Source organism: Mesoplodon densirostris, chromosome 19 (assembly GCF_025265405.1).
Source record: "Mesoplodon densirostris isolate mMesDen1 chromosome 19, mMesDen1 primary haplotype, whole genome shotgun sequence".
NCBI classification, from domain to species: Eukaryota; Metazoa; Chordata; class Mammalia; order Artiodactyla; family Ziphiidae; genus Mesoplodon; species Mesoplodon densirostris.
The window spans coordinates 35,409,913-35,431,508 of NC_082679.1; the positions used below are offsets into that span (position 1 = coordinate 35,409,913).

Here is a 21,596-nt window from a genome sequence, read left to right on the forward strand (position 1 = left end):
GGATCCCACGAGTCAGTGTTTCAAAAACTTTGTTAGTTTCATTAATACGTTTTCAATTTTTGCTGTGTCTTTGGACTACATATATTGTTATCTCTTCAATACTTTTAAAAGAATCAACTCATTTTTATGTAAATAAAATTTTTTAAAAAGGAAGCTTTATATTACCACCTTTAAGTGGAAAGCTGGTATCACTAGCCAAAAGAAAAAGTAACCAGAAAACTCTAGCCTGTGAAAACAGCAATGTTATACTATTCCAGCAGATGCTTTTGGCTGGAGAAGGTTCTGAGCCTACAGTCTCTATTCTTCATGTTAAGAAGGAAGATTAGTGTGCAACTTCCTACACTTTCTAAAAGTCATTGAATTCTACACTGAAAATGGGTGAATTTTATGCTGGGTAAATAATACCTCAAAACAAACAAACAAACATTGAAAGTCAAAAAGAGATTACCAAGTGGTAGAGAATCTTTGAAGATTATCATCAATCAAAGAATTTTTCTTTGATATAATTAGAAGGATTGGTGGAGAATTGGAATACAAAAATGTTCTCAGTCATCTCAAATAATTGCTGAGCACACGCAAGGCACTCTTTCTGGGTGCTTTCAGATAGGTTGGTAAATAAAATAGACATTCTAGTGCAGGGAGATGACAATAAGTAATAAACACACTACATCAGTTTATTATATAGTATGTTAGAAGTTGATAAGTGGTACAGGAAGAACCAAACAGGGCAAGGTAGTGGCGACTGAGAGAAGCAGAGAACACTCCCGCTGACAAGATGTCCTTTGAGCAGAGACTTGAAGGAGGTTGAGGAAAGGAGCCACGTGGTTATCTGGGGAACAGCGTTTCAGGCTGAGGGAGACACCACTGCAGGGGCCGTGCGGGTGGGAGAATGCCTGGTGTTCATGGACTAGTTCAGGGATGGTCCGCTGTGAGTGGTGGGAGTGAGGCTGGTAGTTACAGGAGATGAGGTCACGGAGGTGGTGTGAGGGGATGGGGAGCCGCAGATTGTATCAGTCGTTGGAGGTGTCTGTAAGGACAAGGACTTTTCTGTTTACTCTGCGGGTCATAGGGAGCCATTGAGGGGGTCTGAGCAGAGGAGAACAGTGTTCCCACAATGCCATGTAATATCTTTAAAAAGATATTTACTTATCTTATGAGCTGCTCCTCGGCTTGAATAGAGAGGTCTTGAATCTGAGTAACATGTGTGCCCGTCTTCTCTCATCCCCCAGTCTTTGATTCTTCAAGGTCATCTTCTTACTTTCAGAATGAATTCCGTATGTCAGGGCACATCATCAGATACTCTCCTTTTGCCATGCAAGTTGGCACGCTCATGCTTTTCTGGGTTCTGTTGTTGAATGCGAGCACAAATGTCTATAATCCTTTCCACGGTTCTTATTGTTTGCTTTCGTCTTTCTTAAAGGCCATGTGCCTTTGCTGGACTAATTATAGCATGAAGCCCTTGGTTTCATGTCTGCAGACTTCTGGGCTGTGTCGGTTTAGAAGTGGTTGATTTTCCTTGTCTTAGGTAGTTTCTAGCTAAACAATTTGGGGACTTTGGAGATTGGAACTGAGTACCTTAAGAAGATTTTTTTTTTCCAATTTAAGATGCTTAAAAAGATTTTTGGTGAGGTATAAGCAGAACCTTCCTCTGTGTTGATAAAATAGTCTGTTTTCCTTCTTAAAAATCATAAAATATGGAATTCAGTCTTGTCACCTAGTAAATTTCACCTAGGAAAAGGTACTGTGTGATGTCATCATTTGGTTCTCATTTTGTTCTGATCAGACCTGCATCTTCCTTACAGCTACTGGGAAAGGGCGTTCATTGGGTAGCTCTTTGTAGACTGGACCTTAGCATCTCTTCCTGGTCTAATGTCTTTCTCCATGAAAAAACCTATTTCATTTATTACAGTGAGCACTGACCCCAATGGGCATGTTCCCACATAGGCATGATGGGCATGATGCCCAATGGGCATCTTGAGGGAAATGCATAAGCTGACCTGGGACCAAATCAAGAACCCAAACTAACTTGGCAGAAGTAGGTGTCATTTGCTTACCTGTAAGAATGTTGGAAATGATTTCCAACTATACAGTGCTGTGGTGACTCAGAAATACAGTTTTGGAATATTACAAACTTTGCTCCCCAGTGCCTAAGTGTCCAGTGACTAAGGTTCACATAGGTGGGTGGATTCTGTTTGTGCTTCCCCTTCAGACTTTTTCTAGACATTTCTAGGAGAAAAGCTTTTCTTGATTGACCTTTTTCTTTTTTTAATTAATTTATTTATTTTTGGCTGTGTTGGGTCTTCCGTTTCTGTGCGAGGGCTTTCTCTAGTTGTGGCAAGCGGGGACCACTCTTCATCCCGGTGCGCGGGCCTCTCACTATCGCGGCCTCTCCTGTTGAGGAGCAGAGGCTCCAGACGCGCAGGCTCAGCAATTGTGGCTCACGGGCCCAGTTGCTCCGCGGCATGCGGGGTCCCCTCAGACCAGGGCTCGAACCCGTGTCCCCTTCATTGGCAGGCAGACTCTCAACCACTGCGCCACCGGGGAAGCCCTGACCTTTTGCTTTTTGACTATTCCATGGAGAAGGCAGGTGCAGGTGAAATAGGAAGGTTCTAGAGATGTTTCTCTGGGTCACAGCTACGTAACTAACACTATTGTGAATGTGTGTTCATTTTTCTTTGATGATTCAGAAGGCCCTTCAAGATCCTGCAAGCTCCCTAGGCTGTCAGTGTGCCTTCTGATACCTGTGGGCATTAGGTATCTTTGTATTGTCACTGCACCAAAGATTGAATAATAGTGAATTTCTATTAAGTGCATGTCTGAAACCTGGGAGTTTGTTTTAGAAGCATCATGAGCCCTGAGAGCACCTCAAGAGAGTTCTGGAAGCTGTGAGCCTCCCGGGAGGGACTGCACTCTAGAGAAGGGATGAAGACCCTCCTCCTGTCATGGCTAGCATGTTATCAGTCAGTGAGTATGGTGAGACTGTGATTCTTTTTAGCCTTGAAGTAATAAAGCTTCTGTTCTGTTCTGAATCTTGACCCTTTGGTTTTCATGCAGCATCCACCCTGCGGCTGCAGCTTTCCTTCCTCATCCCCAGAGTTTGGGGTGGAGGGGTGCACACCTTTTTATTTTGGTAACCCAAACTGAATCAAGCAACTGGAAATATTTTTTGCTTCCTTAATTAATTTTAAGGAGGGAGGCAACTGCTTCTCTTGGCAGTGTTAGCACTGGTGAAGGTGGCACTTGATGAATATCCTGTAATATTTTTTGCCCACAACATCGAAGTGAAAAAGTCAGGTTATGGAGTTGATTAAAATAGATGCCAATGGGTTTGATGCCCACAAAGATTGTATCTCATGGGCAGTACTTCCACCCCTGAAAATAAACTCTGTTCAACCCTGAAAATAAGTTTCAGGGTTGAACTTTTCTGACTGGCTTCAGTGGAACGGGGGTGGGCATGAATTGACATGATTGTTAAAACTTCTCTTGCTCAGAAGATTTCATAAGATTGTGAGATTCTTGAGGACAGTAAGTGGTGGGCCTTGTGGCCTCATTTGGTCTGTTTTCTTAGTATCTACCAAGTGCCTGGCATATGGTCGGCTGTTCATTATTAACCCACTTAATCCTCACCACAAACCTATGTGGTGATTATGTAATTATCCTTATTTTACAGATGACAGAACTATTCAGTAGTGGAGCCCAGATCTGAACTGACTCCAGAACCCTTATTCTTAACCATGACACTGTCTGCTTCAAAAGATAGTTGGGCATCTAAGGAGGAAGATAAAGTCATTATTATTTACTAAAATGGACAGGGTCTTTCTTTGCTCTCTTGTCCAACAGCAGAGTTTCCAGGTATGCCCCTCTCCTTGCTTCTGAGTTTTCATTTACTGAAATCCAGACTCTATTGTACCTTTAAAGGCTGAATGAACTAATTACATATGATAATTATTTTGTTTCCTGGGATATCATGGTTGCCACGGTTTATACGTTTTGTTCTTATAATGGAAAAAACCAGCCCAAAGAGAGAAAAACCCTTTCAGCTCTCCCAAACATAGGGCTTGATGCTTTGCTGACAGGTTCCTATAGTGTGAATAAATTTTATGTGAAATCTATTAAAAAGAACTCTTCTTTTCTTGTAACAAATAATGTTGTTAAACCTGCATCTAAAGAGAAGTTGAACTACACTTGTATTCATTTTCCTTTCAAAGCAGTTAAGTTTACCTCTGTTAACCACTGTCTTTTAATACTGCAGATAAGGTTTAGCAACTATTGTCTGAATATTGTCTACATTCCTCTTTTTTTTTTCTGTTTAAACAGCTTTAACTGAAATCAGTTCTACATATCAAACAAACATTTAGTTAATGTAAACTAAAACCCTTTCATATGACTTGGTGTTCTCAGATTAGTTATTTGAGCCATTTTCACCATTGTTAAATCTTCACAAGTTGCTTTTGTTTGCCTCATGAAAGTTCAATATGGATAAACAAACAAAAAAAATTCTTTGTGGTAACAGGTGAAGATTATAATAGCTCTGTGCCTGTATATGGAACATGATTACCTTAGCAAAGCCAACCTTACTCAACATTAAGCTGTGAAAGCTCTACATTTCTTTAGACAACAGAGGTAGAAAGAGCTTTGGGATGAATGAAGTTGTACTTTGATTGTAAAATTTGATTTTCAAGTTGGAGATGAGTGAAAGAACATAAATAGGAAACAATTTCTTATTCTTTCAAAGCTTTACTCAGCCTCTCACCTACACGTATTGGGATTATTTCAACTGCAGGAAGCAGAAAACTCAGCCCGAATTAGTTTAAGCAGAAAGGGCTTCAGGAATAGCTTGATCAAGAGTCAGTTGATGCCACCAGGACCTGGTTTTTAACTGTTCATCTTGCAGCTGCTTCCTACTGTGTTGCCTCCATTCTTCCCATTCTGCAAAATGTTTGAAGAATCCTCTTCCTGTATCTTCTGACAGTCTCAAGACTTATTTTGATTGAACATATGCCTGTTTCCCCCAAACCCAGTTATGTGACTAAGAGAAGTGTGGTGGGCTGATTGGCTCAGATTGGGTTGCACGTTCCACTCCTGGTATAAGAGCTGGAGCTTTACCCAGACCACATGGACTGAGACTGGGGAAGGGAATGGATTATCAAATGAATAATGGGGTTTGGCTAGAATAGAATGATGCTAAGGAGGCAAATATTTGAAGTTTACCGTAGTAGGTTCATAGGAAGGAAAATAAATTATTAGTGTTTTTACTGTTCTTTTTACCTATTGTCATTTGCCCTGACTGAACTGAAAGTGACAATTTAAATGGCTCCGTAGGTTTTATGCTGCCATAATTAACTTTATATTGTTCAAGTTATCTGAGTTGATGTTACCACCAGCTCCTCCTGGCCCATGGGTAAATTCTTTGTTTATTTTAGATCTAAGAAACTTAAAATTGATATCTTCTAATATGTGGCTGTGTTTTGCTCTTAATACTAGTTCTTTAAGAAAGATATTTAATGAAAACATATTTTGTTTGATTATATCTTTCCCATCCTACACAGTGCAGGCTGCTGTAAACTTTAGGATCTCAGGATTTGTTGTTGATTGACTTATAGTTTCCTCATGCCCGAGTGATGAATGTGACTGAAAACTCCCTCCCCAGCCTGACCTGGGTTGTCTCAGTAAGCTTTTTTTTTTTTTGCGATACGCGGGCCTCTCACTGCTGTGGCCTCTCCCGTTGCGGAGCACAGGCTCTGGACGCACAGGCTCAGCGGCCATGGCTCACGGGCCCAGCCGCTCCACGGCATGTGGGATCTTCCCAGACCGGGGCACGAACCCGTGTCCCCTGCATAGGCAGGTGGACTCCCAACCACTGCACCACCAGAGAAGCCCTCAGTAAGCTTTAAGACTACTCTCTTCCTGACTTGCAAAAAGGCTCAGGAGACTCCGAGTTATATTGGGAACTGGTTAGGCTGAGCTTTTCTCACCTTTTCTCACCCTATGGCTGTGAAGTTACTGGAGGAGAACTGAGTGACGAAGTTTACTGTCCTTGATGGTCCATCATGGGGGCATTATAACCACAGTCTTGTCTTTATGATCCCCAGGTCGAGTTTGAGTGGCTGAGACAGTTTTGGTTTCAAGGCACTCGATACAAAAGGTGCACCGATTGGTGGTGTCAACCTATGACTCAGCTGGAAGAGCTGTGGAAGAAGATGGAAGGCCTGGTAAGTATCTGGGACCGGATTTCCTGGGATGTTGTGCTCTGGCAATCCTCGGCTGCCTAATTTGCATGGGTAAATGCAAGAGAAAGACAGGTATCATATGATATTGCTTATATGTGGAATCTAAAAAAAAATGATACAAATGAACTTATTTACAAAACAGAAATAGACTCACAGACATAGAAAACAAACACGGTTCCCAAAGGGGAAGGGGAGGCGGGGCTGGATAAATGAGGAGTTGGGGATTAACAGATACATGCTACTATAAATAAAATAAACAACAAAGACCTGTGTAGCACAGGGAACTATATTCAGTATTTTATAATAATCTATAATGGAAAAGAATCTGAAAAAGAATAGATTTATTTTAATTTAATTTTATTTATTTTATTTTTGGCTGCGTTGGGTCTTCGTTGCTGCACGCGGGCTCTCTCTAGTTGCGGTGAGCAGTGGCTACTCTTCGTTGCAGTGCACTGGAGTCTCATTGCGGTGGCTTCTCTTGTTGCGGAGCACGGTCTCTAGGCGCATGGGCTTCAGTAGTTGTGGCTCACGGGCTCTAGAGCGCAGGCTCAGTAGTTGTGGCGCACGGGCTTAGTTGCTCCGCGGCATGTGGGATCTTCCCGGACCAGGGCTCGAACTCGTGTCCCCAGCATTGGCAGGCGGATTCTTAACCACTGCGCCACCAGGGGCCCCTAGATTTATATATATATGTATAACTGAATCACTTCGCTGTGCACCTGAAACTAATACAACATTGTAAATCAACTATACTTTAATTAAAAAATAAATAAATAAAGACAAAAATGTCTAAATTAGTGAGTTAGGTTACTCTTGGGAAGGTAGTGGGGACAGCCAAGGATTTTGTCAGTACAAGCTTAGTTCAGTGCAGTGAACCTTTATTGAGCGTTTCTGATATGTAAGGCACCGTGTTAGATATACACTGGGAAGCGACGATGAGAACAGTACAACTCCTAAACTTCATTTGCATTTTTATATGCACCAGACACTATTCTAAGAGTTTTCCCTGTGTTAACTTTTAAAGTTCTTACAACAGTCCTGTGAGTTGCAGAAACTGTTATGAACCTTAATTTATAGGCATGAAAACCAAGCCCTAGAGAAATTAAGTGCCTCGCCCAAGGTCATGGAGTAAGTGGCAGAGCGAGATTGAAACCCAGGCAGCCCGGCTTTGTCGCTTGTGCTCTTAACCACTACATTCCGTTGAACAAGGAGAGAAGCATGAATATAGCCAGGTGTTGCATTAGCTAAAATGAAATCCTGTAATAGAGATTTAAAAAAAAAAAATCACCATCCAGAGGCCGGAGTATTAAATTCAGAGCACTGGAGCTGGGACAGTTGTGAAACAGCAGATGTGGCTTTTGGGGACCTTGGGTGGGGAGAAGTAGGGTCGGATAAGGCATTCAGAGAGAAGCATTAGGCCCCAGGAGCTGTAAAAACAAGATCAGGAGTGGGGAAGTACAGTGTGATCAGAGCACTGGATTCAGGGGATGTGTAGTAGGAAATGTAGCTAGAAGGCAAGTTGAGGCCACTTGGAGTAAGTCTAAATTAAAACAATAGTAATAATAGCAAATACTTATGTGATACTTATTAAGTACCAGACACTATTTTATTTAACTTTTATGACAACCCCATAAAGTAGGTATTTTTCCCCCATTTTACACATGAGGAGACTGAAGCACAGAAGGTTTACCTGACTTCCTCAAGGTCATACAACTAAGTTGGGGAGCTGGGATGAGAACTCAGGAAGACTGGCTCTAGGGTCATGCCATGTATCACCGCACTGTTCTACCTCCAAATCGTCAGGTTTGGAATGTAGTGGAAAAGTGATAAAAGCCTGATGAACTCTTGAGAGAGTACCACTGCACAGACTTTGAGATGTGCTAGAAACAGTGAACTGATTTGCAAAAATGGGTAGTTATTGCTAATCCCTCTTTTATAATAATGAAAATATCAAGTCACAACCCTGAAGGGGCCCCAGTTTGAAAGTCTGGGTCAGAGTCCAGAAGTCTCTGCTTTTCAGACATTTCCTTAAATCTTTAAACCGTGCCTTTTCATGAATATATGTCGGGGTGGGGGGGGGGGAGGAATGTTGTAATCCTTTTAGTGTACTAACAGTATCACAGAAATGGATTTCTCCAAAGACTTGAATCAGTGCAAAGTGGAGCATTGTAAAACTGGGTTTGGAGGTAATGAAAAGTTCATGCTGAAATTTCCTCAGTTAGTTCTGTTCCTAAAATTAGCCTGTGTAGAGTATGCTCCATTTTTATGGGATGTAGACATAAAGGCAGCTTCATTTTTAGGGAGTTTCTTTTTCACCGTGTAATTCTGGTTTTGTTTGCATCTGAGTTAGAACTTCTTTACTTGCTGAACCTTGACACTAAGACATCAGTTTGACTTTGGGATTGTAATTTGACAATTCTTGGAATTAGAGCTGGCAAACTCTAACAATTAAACAATTAGAGTTGGCAAAATAAGAAAGAAACTCACTGATTTTTTTTTTAATGTTTTTGTATTGCTTTTTGTTCAAGGGCTTTTTTTTTTTAAAGTGAAATCTTTGGTTTTGTGAGCTTACCAGTGATGTTCATTATGAATTCACTTAAACTATTTAGTTATTTATATATTTTTAAATTTGGCGGTGATGGCACATTAGGTCGACTGTCTCCCTTTATAACTCTTGTGTAAAAATACTAAAAAGAAGAACAGTCTTGGGAATTCTCCAGAGCGAGTTTCCTTGCAGTTGGTGTGGCATTACTAAGTGTTCTGAGTGAAATCAATGGCCTCTGTGTCTCAGCAAGTCTCAGGATGATTGTTATCAGCAGAGTGAAGGTTTGGGCCAAGATAAAAGGAATGGCACTTCTAAATTAAATTTCAGCTTCAAGCCTTTTTTTAAATGACTTTTAGCAAATTCATAATAATTTACTTTTGCTATTGGAAGAGACAGAAGAGAATAATCATTGGGCAGGTCTACAGTTCTGTGGCTGTTAGTGCAGTGCCATATGGTATTTGTGTGTTCTGGGTGGAATTGGCACTGGCTGGTTAAATGCCTACTTTGTACCAGCCCACCTCATATTTTTTCAGTTGTGAGCAGTAGGGGGCAATGTTGAGCTACCAGTTTGAGGCCCCCAGATGCTAAGCCTTTCAGGAAAATGCAGACAAATGCACCATTAACTGTCCAGAATTATCCCTGTTGCTTCAAGTTAGCTGTAATCTCCAAGATTCCATAACACAGGAAATCAGTTGTGGGTTAACAAATTCAACAGCAATTTAACATAAAAAGTGCAGTGTTTGGTGCACATTTGGATTCTATAGAATTAGACTAAGCCAAACAGCCTTTCTGAATGTACTCACTTTGCTTCCAGGGAATATACGACTCAAAATGATGATCCTTTTAGACAAATGATTCTTCTTTATCGTTATGCTGTTTTGAATTGTAAAAATCACATGTGTGTTGTGGAAAGATTTCTCTAATTAATGTATTTTGTCTGTTCTGCAACATAGCATTGATCTCCTTTGGCGAGAAAATAAAACAAAAAACCTCGGGCAATATATACATTACTTTTCACCTTTTGCTTGTGATTAAAGCAACCTTTGACAGCCCTCATACCAGGGAAGAGACTTGTGTTGTAATTCCTCTCTGTCTTTGTGTTCATTTTTTTCCTTTGTGGTTGGAAAGGAGTAGTCTCAGGTAGGATATAAAAGAAGAACGGAAAATGAGCTTTGAAATCACATTTCTTCCATTAATGGTAATTGCTTCACATGTCATAACCAGTCACAAATTTTAAAAAGTTTAATCAGCTGTCTCTATAACTCCCCTAGCCTCCACTGCCAATCCCCTGTTCCAGCAAGCAACATTTTTTTTATCACACTGTTTATTCTTAACGTTTCCCTCCCCGAGGATAGTTTTACTCTGGGCATGCTCTTGTGATGTAAATGTTAAACCTTATATTTGAATGACATTCTGATAAAATACCACATTTTCCCTGAATATTACCTCATGAAGTTATGAGCCATTAAGCCCAGAACACCAAAACCCTTTCTTTTCTTTTTTTTTTTTTAAATTAATTTATTTATTTATCCATTTTTGGCTGCGTTGGGTCTTCATTGCTGCACACAGGCTTTCTCTGGTTGTGGCGAGCTGGGGCCACTCTTCATTGTGGTGTGAGGGCTTCTCATTGAGGTGGCTTCTCTTGTTGCGGAGCACAGGTTCTAGGTGCGCAGGCTTCAGTAGTTGTGGCGCACGGGCTTCAGTAGTTGTGGCTTGCAGGCTCTAGAGCGCAGGCTCAGTAGTTGTGGCGCACGGGCTTAGCTGCTCCGTGGCATGTGGAATCTTCCCGGACCAGGGCTCAAACCCGTGTCCCCTGCACTGGCAGGCAGAGTCTTAACCACTGAGCCACCAGGGAAGCCCCCCAGAACCCTTTCTTATAACCTAGGAAGTTAGCCTAGTCTTTCGTCTCATTTTGCCCTTCAAGAAGGTATTATGACACTAACACTATTCAAATATTTGTATTTGTGTTTTATTCTTTTTTAAAACCAGCCCACCACCCCACATCCAAGATTAGCGTATTATGGGGAGACTGTTCAGGATAAGAGACAGTTACCATTTGAAAAGAAACTGTACAGGCTTTGCTTTCTGGGTAAAAAATATGAAAAGCCAAACTCTCCTGTGAGGTGAGGAAGTCTTGCTGTAGCCAAAGATTCAACGGATAGGCCATTTGTCTCTTAGGGTCTGGTATCGCACTTTGCAAAACTGACATTTATTTTACCTATAAAAATGTTTTAACACTACTGAATTCACAGTGATACAGAAAAGAATGCTAGGTGTGATGTCCTCTAAATTGATGACATTTATTCATTTCCTTTTGACCTTAAAAAAAAGAAAAGATCAATTTGGTATAATTCAATAGAATATTCTAGAATACTTTACAGAGTAAACATTTTCAGAAGTACGGATGATTTTTGTACTGGAGAGAAATTTCCTCCTTCTTTTTTCATTGCTTTTTTTTTTTTTTTTTTTTTTTTCTAGAAGACAAGGGTAGATCCTGATCGTTTTGAATGTTTTGAATTGCATTTCCTGCCTTGACAGGTCCTCGTGCTGGGATAGCAGTGCATTTACATGGCAGTTGGCCTTAATAACCTTTATTGACTTTAGTGGGTCAGAGCCAAGACTGGATTATTTTAATGTATCCGTTTTGAAACAGTGTAAAACACAACATATAATTATGTTAGGTAAGCTATCCGCTACATTTAATTCTACCCATTTATGTTAAAATTTGGCACCGGAGAGCAGAGAGATGTGGAAAATGAGTAGGTGTTTTATTTGATACCGTTCAGTTTCTTGTTGTTAAAGTTTTAAGAGAGAAAGATACTTAAGAATGTGAAAGTTGTCCTTTAGGAGTTAGTTGTAATCGTTTAATTTCAAGATGAGTCATGCCTTTCAGCTTGTCATTCTGGCCTGTGTAAATCATCTGGGAAAGCTCAGGCCATGGAGCCTGTCCGTTGCTGTCTGGCTGAGCCCTTCTTAGTATAGGTTACACTAAGGTGGGGAATGATTGAGCCGAGGAGCAGTTTGTTTGTTTTTGGAGAGATTAATGAAGCTATCATCACAGTGCTTTAGATTAAATTCTTTGTAACTGAATAGAGGAACAAGGCTGCTTTTTCACATACTGAAATATATGCGAGGTATACTGGTTTTTGCCATCTTAATTATAGTTCAGTTAGCTAAGTTCATTTTAAACTTTCTTCCAAGATTAAAGATTTTTGGGGGTGTGAGGAAGAAAGTGATGTAAATATAAATGTTAATTTTTTGTCCATATTAATGGTGGAGTCATCAACTTATATATGTGTGTGTGTGTGTGTGTGTGTGTGTGTATGTCTATATATATATATATTATATTTATATATCTCTCCCCTTTAACGTTAATGTATATACTAAATTATATTTGCTAATATTAATCCTGTCTTCCATTTTCCAGTGTTAGCATTTCTGATATAGGAGCAAAGTATATTATAGTAATTTAGGATCTGGTGTGAAATGTCTAGTGGTTTTAAATGAAATTTTAAACTCCCTTTTCACTTTTTTGACTGGTACAGTGCTGAGTGGCTCAGGAGAAGCGTGGATTGGAGGCAGGTAAACAGTCACAAGCACCCAACAATTCAAATTGTGTATGCAGACTCTGAGCTCTGGCACCTTCTATGTTTGCTTAGCTTTGGAAATTTGGAGAAAAGAAAAAAGTAACTTTTCAGCTATAGTGTCTTAAAACCCTCGGCTCACATTTTTTCTTACCTTAAACGTGTTCACTGAAGGTTGGTTCTTTCCATATGCCTCCCTCTCCACCCCTACTCCAATTCCACACCTCCGTATCATTCTATTAAGAGTAAAATATCTGGGGGGAAATTGTACATATAATTTAACAATGAATTTCGAACAGGTTTTGATGCCTTTGATTGCCTTCTGGATTTCTCTCAGATTTTTCCAGTTTTTTCCTTTGTTGCTGCAGACTTAATGAATTAAGAAAAAAAAAGTGTTGTGAATCCTGTCTCTTTGGGAAGAAATTTACAATTCCAAGAGAATTCAGGCTTAAGCCTCAGAAACAGAATGTGCATGGAAAGCACAAAGGGCTGTGTTTATGATTCTCTTTGAAGTGTTTTTGCAACTGGATAAGGAAAATTTCAGAAAGCGTCTGATAGTGTTCAGGGTAAATACTTAAACCCCTTTAGAGAATTTCACACACAGATACTGTGCAGCAGAAAAAAGGGATACTTATGTTTCTTAAAGCTACTACAGCCTACAGCTTTGTACTTAAAGACAGAGGTGTTGAATAGAATTCTACTGAGGATACATCCAGTGACAATATCTCCAGGAACATCAGAGCAAACCAGTGGGTAGGACTTTCTGTTTTTAACCCTTCCATGAGCCGTATGAGAGCTGAGCTTTATTGGTACCAAGTACTAGGATGTGCCTGTTACATTCCAGGAATGTTAAGAGGATTGTTCCAGTGCCTCTGCTCTGCTCACAATGAGAAAAAGGCTAAAAATGCTGAAGATGGTGAGACAAAGCAACAGGAGCCGGGAGATTCCAAGTGAAAGCCTTGCCATCTCTCTTAACTCTTATTAGTTTGTGGAGAGAAAAATGGAATAAACAGCCAAGGTTTCTATTTGAGCCTAGTTTCATAGGCTTTAGCTACATTTTGTTAGCATTTGTTAATAAACACACAGACACACACACACACACACACACACACCCATTTCACATATGTTTGACATATTTTTTAAGTAGACAAATTCTATTGTTATATATAATTTTAACTACACTGGAATTCAGATTGATGTAAAGGTGTGAAGAGCCCACTGGTTTTCCCTGGGGAGCTATTGGAGCCTTAGCTGCTATAATTTATTTTGCATTGCTTTGACTAGCAGACCATCGTAGCATTTCAGATGTGAATTCAGAAACCTTCGGACCAGATTGGGGTGGTAGGACTTTCCATTTTTCCTAGAAAAGATAGAGCATAAAACAAATGTATACTTTATTTCCTCTGGTGTTTTGGGGGGTAGGGAGTGGGACAGTAAATTCAGCTCTAGTCTGTCATTTATCTTTTTATAAATATCTTTGACATATTCTAGAAGAAGGTCAGTTTAAAGGAATGAAATGATTTTAAAAACAAACAAACAAAAAAATCCGACAGGCCTACGGTTTTGCAAGGGAAGCAAGATTTCCAAAGGCTATGTACCAACTGTTGGGAATATTAATCAAGGTCTTAGGATCTTATTTCCCAAGGTGGTTATTGAATGGTCCCTAAAACTATTCCCTTCTGAAGAAAAGTGTTTTGATGATCCTATGAGAGAGCTCGTAAAATATAAAAATACTAGACACATGCAAGTCATCACCAGGAGTGATTTTAGAAGGAAGTGTAAACAGGTGTCAATTTTGGACCCCTTACTTAGAGGTCATTTGACTGAGTCTCCTTAGTGCCAGCATCCCTCCCTGTTTCCCATTTCCCTTCCTCTAGAACTAGGGTCAGTCCTGGAGCTAAAGGGACTCACAGTGGTCTGGAACTCAGGGCTACTCTGGTAATAAATACTTTGGGAGGCAGGGCTGGGAATCTTTCCATATTTTGCAAAAAATGTCTCTATGGACAAACGTGCTCCAAGTGCCGAAATCCCAGAGAGCTCTGGGAACACATTAAGTCGACTCTTTTGTGCATTAAGGGTAACATAACCATCGTCCTGCTCTCTTCTTATTGACATCTGCAAAAAATGACCTTTTTTTTAAACCAAAGGAAACTGATATGTTGCCTTTTCGGTCTTCCTGAAAGACTCTCTGTGATCATTTGTAGATGATATTCTTAACACCGTCTTTTCCCTAACACGTAAATTATGATCAACTTTTTGGTATTTCCTTACACAATCACAGCCCATCTGGAACCATCTGTGACAATCTCATTTGTAAATTTTTCCTTGATGTGTATAAAAATCTCAGATAATCTCCAGCTTGGTTTTGATTGATTGACAAAATTAGCCTTCACATAAAAATCTGGAGTCTTATGGCCGTATTCAAAATTAATTTTCAGTGTTTAAGACAAATCTGCTCTGGTTATAAAGACCTGGAACAGGTGGTAGCTTGATACTATATATCCCACTAACTTAAATGTTATTAATTTAAATGAGCACTTATGAAATTGCCCAGAATTATGCATCAGATCTTCTTTAACAGATGTTGAGGGATTAAGAAGGCTTGTATTTTATTTAATGTCATAAACTTTTCATGTGGTTACCAGTGAATTTTTTTTTTTTTTTTTTTTTTTTGCGGTACGCGGGCCTCTCCCGTTGCGGAGCACAGGCTCCGGACGCGCGGGCTCAGCGGCCATGGCTCACGGGCCCATCCGCTCCGCAGCATGTGGGATCTTCCCGGACCGGGGCACAAACCCGTGTCCCCTGCATTGGCAGGCGGACTCTCAACCACTGCGCCACCAGGGAAGCCCACCAGTGAATTTTTTAATGGACGAAAGTAGTGGGTTATGTCATTCCTTGTAATAAATTAGTATTTTCTTGGTTCTGGGGTCTCATATCTTGGGCCACCTGAACCGTAGTTGGGAAAGGTGTGCCCTCTTCAGCCGTCTAGTAATAAGTATCTCAAATGTAACAAATCCAAAACCAAACTCTTGATTCCCATAATTCCCCCTAGCCTTTCTCCCAGCATTGCACAGTATTGCACAGCCAGAAACCTTGGAGTTGTCTTGATTTATCTCTTGATTTATCAGTGTATCCAGTTAGCTCTATTTTCAAAATAGATTCATGATCTAATTATTCTTTACCACCCTCTGTGCTACTACCTTGGTGTAAATAACCTCCCTATTTCTACCCCTTACACGTTCACCCCTGTTAGAGTGTTCCTTTCAAGTATGTCAGGTTATTTCACTGCCCTGGCCCAAACTCACCATCCCGTTCAGAAATCCAACTTCCTTGTGAGGGGCCTAGTGCCCTCTAGGATCTGTCCACCCACTCCCTCCTCTCCCCACCTAAGTCTTTTCCCCCCTCCCCCTCCTCCTTCTAGCCTTCTTTACTGTCTTTAGAACATACCCGGTTTCCTCCTGCCTCAGGGCCTTTGCATTTGCTGTTGCCTCTGTCTGGCACATTCTTCCTTCTCCTGACTCACTCTGTCACTTGCTTCCCAACTCTCTACTGCTGTCCCTCCTTGGAGAGGGTTTTCTCTGACTAAGCCCTCTCTGGTTGCAGAGCAAGAGTGGCTCTGTTCTGCTTTGCCTCCTACTGCTCTCCCCTGCCTGCCGTGATACCGTGTATGTGTTTACGGTCTGCCTCTACTTATAGAATCCTCATGAGGGCAGGGACTTTGTTTTATTCACTATTGTTTCCCCAGCTCTTAGAACAGTGCCTGATATTTAGTAGGTAATCGACCCCTAACTTGTTAAAGAAAATTAGGAGTTTGGGATTAACAGATACACACCACTATATATAAAATAGATAAACAACAAGGATGGACCTGCTATATAGCACAGGGAACTATATTCAATATCTTATAAATAACCTATAATGGAAAAGACTCTGAATAACTATATATATATATATATATATATATATATATATATATATGTATGTATGTATGTATAACTGATCACTTTGCTGTATACCAGAAACTGACACAACATTGTAAATTAACTATACTTCAATTTAAAAAAAAAGAAATGGGGAGTTCCCTGGCATTCCAGTGGTTAGGACTCCACGCTTCCACTGCAGGGGGCCTGGGTTCAGCCAAAACAAAACAAAACAAAACAAAACAAACAAAAATAAATTCATGTTGGGTCAGCATTCCAGCCTTGCCATTTCCTCACTTTCAGGCTCAATAGCATAGCCTGCAATACATTCTTTTTAACTCTGTACATTTTCCTCAAATGTTAGGTCCTGCTTCCCAGGAATATTTTGGGGTTAGTTTTATTTTTAAACCAACGTAACCCTCCTAGCAGTACCCCCAAAACATCTTGCACATTAAAAAGTAATAATAATATCAAGAGCACAGAGGATGTACCAGAATGTTCTGTTTTATGCCTTTGGCATTTACACTGTGAAGATGGAGCAATCACTGGCGAACAACTTATGCGAATATGAAAACTCTTTTTTTAAAAAATGAGAGATGTAAGTAGGTTATTAAGTTTCCCCGAGTAATAGTGCTGTGAAAACTTAGAATCATGGTGTTTTTGCCTCATTTGTTAGCATTCTCCGTATTTTAGATTTCCCTATTCTTGAAAAACTTAATAGAGTGCAGTTGTCATAAAATTAAATGAATTCCCCAACAGAGCTTGGACTTTTCATGACTAATTTCCCAAGTTAGATAGGGAAAGTGGCGTGAACTGGACAGGTGTGGGGTAGAGAACTAGGGAAATCTCTGAGGAGCAAACTGACTTCTGCTAGACAAGCTGAAAACTGATTAAAATATTTATCATCCTTTGGGTATGCAATAGCTTTTGATGATGGAAGGCATGTTAATATTCATCTTTGCTGCTTGTCTACACTTCAGACAGATCCCAGGAAAGAATGTTCAGATGACCAGTTTTCTCTCCTCACCAGGAGTCCTTGAGATCCAGTACATCTTGGAACCAAGAAATGCCTTGTGATGTGATTGAGCTTTTCCTCTGGGGGGTGGGGATGGTAGGAATACAAACCAGGAGAGACCTTTGGACTGGAAAGCTTTAAAGGATTACTGCTTTCTCACAGGAAGTCTTTTGCCAGAACAAAGGGAGAAGTTTGGTCATTTTATAAGCAGCAGAACTGCTGAGGCCAAGTCCATGAGGCTGACTTGGCTCCTTGGGGGGATCTAAGCCTTACAGAGGATTTTGGGGTACCTGCCAGTGGGGGCTGAAGATTCCCCTCTCCTTCCCCCTTCTCCCCTGTCTTTATTGAGGAAGTTGTTTGCTGCTGATGCCCAGGTCTTCTGACTGGTTCTTCTGGAGTGCTCCATCTTGTTCTCATCTTGAGACGGAATAAGTATAGATGGTGTCCAGTTAAGCAGGCGTGAACAGCATAAGGTGGCCTGCTGCGGTTCTCAAGACCTGTCTTTTTTTAAAACTTTTTTTTAATTGAAGTATAGTTGATTTACAATGTTGTGTTAGTTTCAGATGACTCATATATATATATATATATATATATATATATATGTACACACACATACATATATATATACATGTGTGTATATATATATATTTTTTTTCAGATTCTTTTCCCTTATAGGTTATTACAAAATATCGAGTAGAGTTCCCTGTGCTATGCAGTAGGTCCTTGTTGGTTACCTGTTTTATATATAGTAGTTTGTATCTGTTAATCCCAAACTCCTAGTTTATCCCTCCCCACCTTCCCCTTTGGTAATCATAAGTTTGTTTTCTATGTCTGTGGGTCTATTGCTTTTCTTTTTTTTTACCTTTTAATTTTTATTGGAGTATAGTTGATTAACAATGTTGTGATAGTTTCAGGTGTATGTGAGTCTATTTCTGTTTTGCATGTCAGTTCATTTGTATCTTTTTTTTTTTTTAGATTCCACATATAAGCGATATATGATATTTGTCTTTCTCTGTCTGACTTACTTCACTTAGTATGATAATCTCTAGGTCAAGACCTGTCTTTTCATTATTTCTACTTTTCTTTAATGGGAGGAAGAATCTGGCTTATTAGTTTAGTTAATGAAGCAGTGTTGTTTTCTGTCTTGATTGGAATAGCCTTGATTATATTTTTGAAGACAAGTAAGAGCCCTGAAAGAAGCTGACCTTTTTATTGAGTTGTCTGAAAAACCTGGCAATTGAATAGAATATTCTCATAAAAGCAGCAATATGTGAAGACACTTAGTTTCTGTCTTTAAAATCTGAAAATTCAGAATCTTCCCCCTTTTGCCTTTTAGCTTCTATTATTCCATGCTGAGACATTTTTATGAAAGATACCTTAGAAAATTGGACAATAATGATACATTTGAAAACTCTTGAAAGAGTGAAAAAGAACTGTTTTTCTTCACGCTAGTCATTTAATCATTCATCTGCTCCACTTTGCATAGGTAGTGTGAAGTTATACAAAAAGTGAGGACTTGTGTCTCCCAGGTTGATAAGGCACAAGGCAGTAAGTAATTCAAAGGGATGAAAAACAAAGGAGAAAAGTGAATTCTGACAGAGGCCTTTGGGAATACAGAGGATTTTGATAGCTAGAGCCAGGTGGAGTCTGCAAAGATGGCCGAAGCAGAGACACTGTAGTGGGAAAACACAAGCTCTGCTCACAAATTTGATTAGACTGGATGGAGTGTGCTTTGGGTGAGTCCAGTAATGAGAGAGATTAGGGAGATTAACAAGGACCTTCTTTTTCTAATGCATTTCTCTGTAAGGTAAGGCGCTCTCACCCTTTAATAACTGGCTTCCTATCAAAGTCATGGGAAGCAAAGTGCTAAACATGCACAACTAAAAATAAAATGAAACTATTTTATTATCTTGCATTTGCAAAGATTTTACTTGGGAAACAAGTCAAGACTGTATTATTTGCACTGACTCCAAGACCTATTTGCATCCTGAATACAGCGAACAAGCAACACTACATTTTCAGAAGGAGAATTACAAATGAGTTGAGGCTTTTTCCAACCAAGGTCTTTTTTTTTTTTTTCCTCAAAAATTGAATACCGGACCTACTGTGTAGCACAGGGAACTATACTCAATATCTTGTAATAACCTATAATGGAAAAGAATCTGGAAAAGAATGTAAGTATATACATATATATATAAATAAGTATGTATATATCTGAACCACTTTGCTATACACTTGAAACTAACACAACATTGTGAATTAACTATACTTCAATAAAAATAAAAAATTGAATACCAGCCTAATAATTTTGGACTTTGGTCAGAGGCAGGTCTTCCCTTGTGAGAACCACCTGTGATTCTCTTCTGTGTTTAGGAACCTTAGGTCTATTTCCTTTCTTTTTTTTTTGGATATTGGAATTGTGGTTTGGAGGAAATGACATCTCCACTGCCTTTTCTAGAGGCAGCAGTCTTGAAGATGTAAGTACTTGCATAGAAGTATTTTGAAATACAGTCAAAGTGTCATTCATGAGTTACTTGATTTGGATCAGGATAGCAGGTGTGGTAATCTGTCATTTCCACCGCTGAAAAAGAGCGTTTTCTTTCCCACGCGTATCTCCCCATTCTTTGGCTAATAGCTCCAAGTTAGTGATTGTGCACTCCACGCTGTCCTACATTTGCCCTTGCACTTTGGCATGTCAGTCACACCACTTGAAAGACGGAGTCAGTGTTCGGAATGTAAATGGTGGCTGTTCATTCTGGTCTCTCCCAGCTTTATATATAGATTTCTGCTAGACTTTCACTTTTTCCCTCTGTGATGTTTTTATTTTCTAGTGACTACTTTGATTACTTCCAAGGCACGAGATGTTAATTCTTGAGTGATTAATAACTCTCTGTGAGTTGGTTCTTCAGATGCGAGCTTCTGCAAGATTGCCTTTGTTTCTGTTTGGGAATCTAAGGTCTTGAGATAATGTAGAGGCCACCTTATTTATTAGCGAGATGGAGAAATGACATTATAGGGCTACTGTTTATGTACCAGAGAACCTTATGAGAGAGTCACACCCAGGTGGCGCTTTCCTAGAGAACACAGTGGACTTCGTACTTTTCAGAATGCCTTCTCCTTGGATATCTCTTTTTTCCTCACAGTGCCAGAGAAACTGGTAGCAGAGATGTAGGCAGATTTGTCATTGTCTTTCCAGGCTGGAACATTAATCCTGTGCCCTTTATTTTTTGACTGTACCGTGGTACCCACACTGCTAGGCTCTGACAAGCTGAGGTCAACTGCGTGGAATCCTGGAGCATCAGAGTTGGAAGGGACCCAAGAGATGGTCACCGCATTCTCTTCTTTTTGGCAAAGGAAGGGCTCAGGAGGTACAGAGGCTTGTCTGGGGGCAACAGAGCCAGGTACTGGTGGACATAGAACCCAGATTCCCCAATTCCCAGTTCAGCATTTTCCACCATGCGCTAAGTCTCCCAGTGTCTATGCCTTCTCTGATGCATTCACCAGCTTTCGGCTGGATGCTAATAACAAAATATGATAAAAGGAATGTTTCTCTGGAGTCTTTTCTCTGCCTGTGTTTGGGCCTGGCATATCAAAATTAGGCTCTTTCGTGTTGAGGTAAACAATTGTTTCTGTTCATCCAGCGTCCGTTCCTCCTTCTTTAACAGCCTCTGGATGTTCTTGTGGGGACCAGCTTCTTTTAGTGGATGCAGGTGGAGTTGCATTGCCTTCGTCTGGCTACTCCACAAGCATGGAACCTGAGCTAGGTCTTTCAGATCAGCTCTCCCAGGACTATTTGCTGACACATGCACATGGCACCGAATTCAAAAAGTATCAAAGCATGTACAGTGCAAAGTAAGTCTTTCCCTCCACTCACTCTCCCAGACACCCATTTCTTTTTCCCCAGAGGCTAGCGCTATTCACAAAAATTTTTTTGTACCTTTCCAGAGATATTCTTTATGCTTACAAATATTTATGTGCTTTTTTTTCAAATGAATAAACACGATATCTTAGAGATCTATTCATATTTGTACATTCATTTATAACTGCATAGCTTTTCATTGTATGGTTAAATAAATTATTTAACTTTATTTATTTATTTAACCAGTCTCCTACTGTATTCAGTCTTCTGCTTTTGTAAATAATGTTTTAGTGAATATCCTAATATAGGCATACCTTGGAGGTATCGTGGGTTCAGTTCTAGACCACTGCAATAAAGTGAATTTGCAGGAAAGTTAATCACTCAGGTTTTTTGGTTTCCCAGTGTGTACAAAAGTTATGTTTACTGTAGTCTATTATGTGAATATT

General features: G+C 39.9%; 1 protein-coding gene across 2 annotated transcripts in view; it reads left to right on the top strand.

Annotated features, from left to right (window-relative positions):
* The window catches only part of FTO (FTO alpha-ketoglutarate dependent dioxygenase), a 378,421-nt gene that overhangs the window by 166,153 nt on the left and 190,672 nt on the right, over positions 1–21,596 (top strand). For both annotated transcript variants that reach the window (XM_060084496.1, XM_060084497.1), the window contains exon 7: positions 6,093–6,212. In XM_060084496.1, the coding sequence (XP_059940479.1) occupies positions 6,093–6,212 (120 nt within the window). The remainder of the gene's footprint in view (positions 1–6,092; positions 6,213–21,596) is intronic.